The 8,049-nt window shown below is 49.6% G+C and overlaps 1 protein-coding gene across 6 annotated transcripts; it reads left to right on the forward strand.

The window, feature by feature from the left end:
• The first annotated feature begins 306 nt into the window (after positions 1 to 306).
• LOC103122256 (C-type lectin domain family 4 member G-like) lies at positions 307 to 7,810 on the forward strand. 6 transcript variants are annotated; one of them, XM_016192432.2, is made up of 9 exons: positions 334 to 403; positions 716 to 826; positions 1,148 to 1,201; positions 1,381 to 1,443; positions 2,464 to 2,568; positions 3,301 to 3,390; positions 4,603 to 4,751; positions 4,904 to 5,019; positions 6,713 to 7,810. In XM_016192432.2, the coding sequence occupies exons 1-9, from the start codon at positions 349 to 351 to the stop codon at positions 6,849 to 6,851; spliced, it is 882 nt and encodes a 293-aa protein (XP_016047918.2). In that variant the 5' UTR covers positions 334 to 348; the 3' UTR covers positions 6,852 to 7,810. The 6 variants fall into 6 exon arrangements, with proteins under 6 accessions (XP_060037583.1, XP_060037584.1, XP_060037585.1 ...); XM_060181600.1 differs by having other exon boundaries at positions 307 to 826; positions 6,609 to 6,746; XM_060181598.1 differs by having other exon boundaries at positions 334 to 826.
• The last annotated feature ends 239 nt before the right edge of the window (positions 7,811 to 8,049 follow it).

Consider the following 8,049-nt stretch of genomic DNA (forward strand, 5'->3'; position numbering starts at 1 on the left):
GGAGGGTCTCAGCGTCCTGCAGACAGGAAGTGGGGTTGCTCAGGAGGTCAGCCCAGCCAGTGAGAGATGGGAACTGGGGTCCTGAGTGAGACCCCAGCCCTAGTCTGGAGGTGTGGTTGCAGCTGGCCACCTTGTGGGAGAATGGAGCCCCCCCCCCACTCACACTCATCCCCCAAGTCTCCCAATGTTTCTGCACCACCCCACCCTCATCCCTAGTCCAAGCCTGTGACCCAGAACTGACAGGCAGTAGATGGGGAGGAAGGAAGGAAGGAAGGAAGGAAGAGAAGGCGGGGTGGGAGAGAAGGTTCTTTTTATGTCCCTTTGCCCAGTATGGGATGTCTTCTCACCATGGACACCCCTGAGTACAGTAAGTGGGGTGACAGGCTCCTGGAGGACCCCACAGGTATGAGCAAGAGAACTGCCTCTCTCGACCCCGCTGTCCTCAGTGGAATGTGTGGGGTGGAGGTGTGGGGAGAAAAGAGACAGCCCAGAAGGTTCTTAGTTGTGAGGACAGGAGATACACTAGATCCCTGGAGCCAGCTGGACTGGGGTTCAAATCCCGACTCTGCCCCCTTTGGGGATGTGGGGCCAAAGGCAAGTCACAGAGCCTCTCTGATCCCAGGAGGAGCCCCAGCATCAAGGACTTTTGATCCTTGGAGTCCAGGTTCTAGAACATTCCTGGCTCAGGATTCAGAGTCTACTCCTGTCACCCCAGGGCCCTGGGGAAGCTGGGGACACTGGGGACGCAGAGCCATCCTTGTGGGCCTGGTTCTCTCGGCCACCGCAGTCCTGTGGGTCATCATTCTGAGTGTCCTGCTGTCCAAGGGTGAGTGACAGCGTGGTGGTGGGAATTTTTGTCCCAGATCCTGTGTGGACTGAGACCTCCTCATTCAGGGTGCACCTGATGGCCTGTGTGTGAGCTCCTATAAAGTGTGTTGTGTGAATTCTCATGCCATGTGTGTGTGTGTGTGTGTGTGTGTGTGTGTGTGTGTGTGTCTCCACGTCTGTCACCCATGGGTGCTTTGTGACCCCTGCAAGTCTCTTCTGTGTGGGTTGTGACTAAGGCCCCTGCACCTCTGGCCTGGGGAGGTCTCCCTAGGACCCAGAGCCCCCCATGTAGACACCTCTCTCCACACTCTCTCCACAGCTTCCACAGAGCAGGGGACACTGCAAGACCACCAAGACCTGCTAGGGACCAAAGGTGAGTGTCATAGCATCTCCTGGGCCCCTGTGATGTGACCTGGTCTCCAGAATGACCAATAAGTGCCTGGGTGGGGAATCTATTCTTTCTAGGGCTGGGCCAGATATGGGAAAGGGTCACTCCTGGGTGCCCATGGGTGACCTGGAATATATGGGTGCTGGGGGTGGGGTTCTTTACAGCCATGAAATTGACAGCTGTGCTGGGTGACCTGAAGAAGGAGGTGACAGCCTACAATAGCAGCTGTGAGAATTATGGAGGAGGGGTGGGGCTTGTGGGTGGGGTGAGGAGAGATGTGGGTAGGGCTTGGGGCTGGAATGGGAACTGGAGGCGGGGCTACTAACGAGGAGGGATTGGTTGGAGGTGCCTGTGATTGGACAGGATGTGGAGTGGGACTCATTCCTGATTGGAAAAAGGATCTGTGGGTGTGGCTTGGGAAGATGCATGGGTTGAGTATGTGGCTGTTATTGGGCAGAGCTGGTGGCTGTGATTTGGAAGAACAAGGGAGCAAGTCTGATGGGATATGATGGCTGAGCAGTACAATTGTCTGATTGGAGAGGACTATGAGTGACATTAGTATCTGAGATTGGACAGGATGCATGGGTGGGACGCAGTGCCTGGAAAGGAGCTGTGGGGAGGACTGACAGCTGTGATTGGATAATATAGGAGACTGTGTCAGATTGAAGGAGCTGGGGATGGGCCTGGGGGCTGTAGTCACAGGACAAATGAGCAGGGGTGGTGGTTGTGATTGCAGAGGGTGGGTGGGCAGGGATGGCAGTTGTGATTGGACAAGATATGGAGCAGAGCTGGTGTCTGATTTAATAAGATGTAGGGGAGGAGTTGGAGACTCAGATTGAAGAAGAAATGTGGGGAGAACTGGTGTTTGGTTGTAGAGGGGTGGTAGTGAGGCTGGATAGAACCTGGGAGCGAGGTCGTGTCTGATTAGACAGTGTGTGGGGGTGGGCCACTCTGCTGTGATTGGCATGGACATGGGCGTGAACATGTGGGTGTGGTGTATGGTCTGGAGCAGACTTAAGGGAGGGGCTGGTGTCTGATTGGGACAGATTTGTGGGTGGGGCTAATGTCTGATTGGAGCAGACATGTGGGAGGGGATTGAGTCTAATTGGAGATCTTTGAATGGGGCTGGTGTCTGATTGGAGCTGACATGTGGGCGGGGCTGGTATCTTACTGTGGGCAGGGCTCCTACTCTACTTGCATCCTGGCCCTCCTTTTTCCAGTCCCTCCTTTTCCCCTCCTTTTTCCAGTGCAGGGTGTGCAGGCCCAGCTGCAGACCACAAGCAAAGAGCTGAAGGAGGCAGAGGTGAAGCTGATGGAGCAGGAAAGCACCTTAAGAGAACTGAATGACCGTGGTGAGGGGTGACATTTCCATTACATGAGATGTGGTGGCCATTTTTTTTCCTGTTTTATTGGATAAGACAGAGAGAAGTTGAGACAGGAGGGGAGATAGTGAGAGAGAGAGAGAGAGAGACAGTGACACCTGCCGACTTGCTTCAACCCTTGTGAAGCATCCCACTGCAGGTGGGGAGCTGGGGGCTCGAACCCGGATCCTTGGACTTTGTATTCTGTGCAATTAACTGGGTTCACCACCACCAGACCTCCATTGTGATCATTTCTTGACCTTGAAACTTACCCAAGGGGAGTTGGGTGGTAGCGCAGTGGATTAAGTGAACAAGGCACAAATTGCAAGGACCCGAGTAGGAATCCCGATTCGAGCCCCCGGCTTCCCACCTTCAGGGGAGTCACTTCCCAGGCAGTAAAGTAGGTCTGCAGGTGTCTGTCTTTCTCTCCCCCTCTCTGTCTTCCCCACCTCTCTCCATTTCTCTCTGTCCTATACAATGACAACAACAACAGCAATAACAATAACCACAACAATGATTAAAAACAACAAGGGCAACAAAAGGGGAAAAACTGCTCTCCAAGAGCAGTGGGTTCATGGTGCAGGCACAGAGCCCCAGCAATAACTCTGGAGGAAAGAAAAGAAAAAAGAAACTTACCCCAGATGTGGAGGACAATCGCTACCTGACCATGACCACACTTCTGACCTTGAACCCAGCCGTAACTGAGTCCCCTTCACTCTGCAGTGACTCAGAGTTTGGCCAAAGCAGGGAGAGACCTGGAGGACATTCGCACCGAGCTGTTCCGGGAGCTAGGATCCATCAAAGTTGGGAACGGTGAGCTTCTCTGAGAATGAGGAGTCATATAGCTTATACACAGGTAGGAGAACCTTAGCCGGATGCCAGGACCTTGAGAGCCAACACACCTCAGGGTTAAGAGGAAATCATTTCAGTCACCACACAGGTGTGTCCATGATCAGAACTCTCGGCAGGGTATTTATTAGTCAAAATCATATCACATCAAAAGGGAACAGGAAGAACAAAGCTGCTTCTAGGTAAACACAACTCAGGAGCCATTGTCAAAGCACAAATGACTTTCAGGGTGGGGGAGACATCAAGAATGTATTCAACCTTGATGACAATAGCCTTTGTCTGAATGTCCTTAGTCAGGTGCAATTCTCTGAAGCCTCAAGAAATCTTCAGGCCATTCTATTGTGTACAAACTCCAAATCCTTCAGGGAAAGAGACAGGGGTCAGAGTTACAGATAAATGCATTTTTTTGCATTATCTCAGGGCCTGTGGGCTACTAATTTGAACTCTTGACACTTCTCATATTTCTGTCCTAAAGAGGAGGGACTTGTGACCAAAAAAAAGGAGAGCCTGGAGTCTTTCTTAATGGGTAGGCCTCTTAGACAAAGGAACGCACCTGTTCACCATCCACCACCAGACATGTGTTGTAAACATGGAGGTATTAGGTAAAAATCAGTGGAATTTCTAATAAGAAATATCAGGGTAGGGAGGAGGATGGGGTATGCATGGCTCTACCTACAGAGACACCAAACACCCAGATCCCAAGATTTTGCTTTGCCTGGTCGATGTGGGTCTACCCTTCTTCAGTCACTGAGTGGGGATGGGGTTCAAAGGTACCGCTCGTGTCTGCATTTCAGGAAACCTTGGTGGACTGAAATATAACAAATCAGCTTGAGTCTTCCACTTTGTACTCGATGCCCCTTGGAGGACCTGAATGTAACCAATCTGCTTGCACCTTTTACTTATACCTGCACATACCTAGCTTACTACACTTAGTAACCAGCCAAAATGCACCCCTTTTCAAGCCTACACTGCAACCAATCATCTCATGCCACTCCCAGTGTGAAAAGAATAAACACAGATTTCATTTCCAAACCCACACCAATGTCCAGGTGTGGAAGGAATCCACTTGGATTGACCAGCGTATAATAATAATAATAATAATAACAACCAACCCTAACCTCTCTGTAGGCTCCACCTGGAGTGACTCAGATCTTTCTTCCTTCCAAACCCTCACAGTCTCCTGTTCCCAGTGCCCTGCATCCTGGATACCCTTCCAGGGATCCTGCTACTTTTTCTCCCAGCAACGTGCTCAGTGGGACCAGGCACAGCGCCTCTGTGCAGATGCTGAGGCGCACCTGGTGATTGTGAAGGACCTGGAAGAGCAGGTGTGTGGCAGAGGGAGTTGGAGGGGGAAAGTGGGAATCGGGAAGGGAGGCGGGATTTGACTTCAGTCAGGGGAGGGGAGGTGTTTCTACAGATGGCAGACTGGTGAGGGGCTAACTTAACTCAGTCAGGCTGAGTCACCCTTCCTACCCAGACCTTCTTGACTCGGAATACACGTGGCCTTGGTTACTGGCTGGGCCTGAAGGCAGTGAGACAGCGGGGCAAGATTCAGCACTACCAGTGGGTGGATGGAGTGTCACTCAGCTTCAGGTGAGAGCAGGAGTTTTGTGTGTGTGTGTGTGAGTGTGTGTGTGTGTGTGTGTGTGTGTGTGTGTGTGTGTGTTAGGTGTGGGGAGGGCAGATTCTTAGGGACCTGCCTTGGATATCTCAAATTGGTAGGGGTTAAATTAGCCCCTAGTATTGGCTGAGGGATAAATTCTTTTTAAAAAATTTTTATTATGTTTATTTATTGGGTAGAGACAGCCAGAAATCGAGAGGGGAGGGGTAGATAGATAGAGAGAGAGACACCTGCAGTCCTGCTTTACCACTTGTGAAGCTTTCCCCCTGCAGGTAGGGACCGGGGGCTCAAACCGGGGTACTTGTGCACTGTAACATGTGCGCTCAACCAGGTGTGCCACCATCCGCCTCCTGAGGGATAAATTCTGAGGAATATATACCTAAAGAATTAACTACATAAATAGTAATATATATATATATATATATATATATATCTACACACACACACACACACACACACACACACACACACACACATATATATATATATATATATATATATATATTCTGGAGAATAAGTCCTGAGTCTGGCAGTTGGCACACCCAGTTGAACGCACGTGTAACAATGGGAAGGTCCCAAGTTCAATCTCCAAGTCCCCAAATGCAGGGGGAAACACTTCACAAGTGGTGAAGCACTGCTTCAAATCCCTCCTCCTCCTCCTCCTCTTTCTTCTTCCTTCTTCTCTCTCCCTCTTTTTTAAAAGAAGTTTTTCATTTACTTCCCTTGGTATTATCTTAATTTATTAGATAGAGACAACCAGAAATTGAGAGGGGAGGGGACTATAGATTGGAGAGAAATGGAGACACCTGCAGCCTTGCTTCACCACTCACAGAGCTTTCCCCCTGCAGGTGGGAGCGGGGGGATGCTGAAACCTGAAACTTTGCACATTGTAACATGTGCGCTCAGCCAGGTGCACCACCACATGCTCCCATTCCCCCTCTTCTTTCCTGATTATCTCTATACAAGAAATTAATTAAGCAATCAATCAAATTATGTCCCTAGTGTATGCTTAGCGTAACCCCACAGGGTGCCTGGGTATCAGATCAAAGACACAAAAAGGCAGGTGATGTGTCTGTGGAGCAGCCAATAGAACTCACAGGTTATCAAACCCAAGGACCTGGGTTCAAGCCCCGCTGGTCCCCACTTGCAGGGGGAAGCCTCAAAAGTGGTGAAGCAAGGCTGCAGGTGTCTCTCTATCTCTCTCCCTCTTGATTTCTTTTTTAAATTTTTTTATTTACTTATTCCCTTTTGTTGCCCTTGTTGTTTTATTGTTGTGGTTATTGTAGTTATTATTGTTGTCGTTGTTGTTGGATAGAATAGAGAAAAATGGAGAGAGGAGGGGAAGACAGAGAGAGGGAGAGAAAGACAGACACCTGCAGACCTGCTTCACCGCCTGTGAAGAGACTCCCCTGTAGGTGGGAGCCGGGGGCTCAAACCAGGATCCTTACACCGGTCCTTGTGCTTTGCGCCACGTGTGCTTAACCCGCTGTGCTACCGCCTGACTCCCCCCTCTTGATTTCTTTTTGTCTCTATCAATTGAAAATAAATCAATATTTTTTAGAAAAGAAAAGAATGTATTAAAAAGAAACTAGACTCTGAGGCTGCACCCCAGATTCTGCCTCAGCCAGAGAGTCCTTATTGGCATTTCTCTTGTAACGACCTTAGCAACTGGAATCGGGGGGAACCCAATGACTCCCGGGGGAAAGAGGACTGCGTGATGATGCTGCACACAGGCATGTGGAACGACGCACCTTGCAACAACGAGAGAGACAACTGGGTCTGCGAGAAGAGGCAGAGCTGCTGACTATGCCCAGAGCTCTGGGACACGCCCGCCAGCACTCCCGCCATCCAACAGGCATCCAGACACAATAGCCACGCCCCACTTCCATCTCATGCCCACGCCCTTCCCCAGTCATTCTGCTTTGTTTTTCATCCCACAGCCCAGAAGCCACTGGAGTTCCTGCAGAACAGACCCTCTGTCCAGTATCCCTCAAGGCCAGGCCTAATGCAACCTGTTGGAAACAGGCAGTTTCCAACCTCTCTCCCAACCAAAGGCTGGCTGTTTCGTTTGCTTACATTGACTCTCCCAGAAGCGTAGACCTCAAATTCAGGGCTATGTGAGTTGTCTGCCCAGGTCAAGCTGTTTCTATTCCCAACTCTGAGGCCATCTTCCCAGACAATGCTTTTTAGTCCACGTGCATATTAGCTATCAAGCTCTAACAAAAATTATTAAAGTCATGGGACCTTGGAATATACCAAAAACAGAGTTCCTAGCTTCTCCCTGCATGACGACCTCAAATCTCAACTGCTCTGTTGTTACCTTTGAGTTCCTGATTCTTAAACAATTTGTGCTGCTTTATATCTTCATGTTTTCAGCCACCAAGTTGGTGCTGCTACCATGATGCCAACCTGACTTCCCTGGGCAGACGACCTCACCAATGTGTCCTGGAACCCCCACCTCCCCAGAGCGCTGCCCACTAGGGAAAGACAGAAACAGACTAGGCGTATGGATCCACCTGCCAAACACCCATGTCTAGCAGAGAAGCAACTACAGAAGCCAGACCTCCCACCTTCTGCACCCCATAAAGATCTTTGGTCCATACTTCCAGAAGGATAAAAAATAGGGACACTTCCAGTGGAGGGGATGTGCTAAGGAACTCTGGTGGTGGGAATTGTATGGAATTGTATCCCTCTGCTCCTGCAATCTTGTTAAGCATTGTTGAATCACTAATAAACAAAAAAGAGTAAGAAATGAGTCTTGGATACTGACTTTGGTGCATATTTCTAAGATTATTTTTTTCTTTTATCGTTGTAGTAGAGGTTCATGGATGACACAAGAATTGCTGAATCCTGGGTCCAATTTTCCATCTTTTTGTCATCAGTGTGTGAAAACACTACCATCTCCATTGAAGAGCTTTGCCAGTCATCATGGACCAGAGCTCAGAAACCCTTTTTATATTTATCTACAGTGGAAAGAGACACAGAGAAATTAAGTGAGAAGC

The sequence above is a fragment of the Erinaceus europaeus genome, chromosome 23 (assembly GCF_950295315.1).
Source record: "Erinaceus europaeus chromosome 23, mEriEur2.1, whole genome shotgun sequence".
In the NCBI taxonomy this organism is placed as follows: domain Eukaryota; kingdom Metazoa; phylum Chordata; class Mammalia; order Eulipotyphla; family Erinaceidae; genus Erinaceus; species Erinaceus europaeus.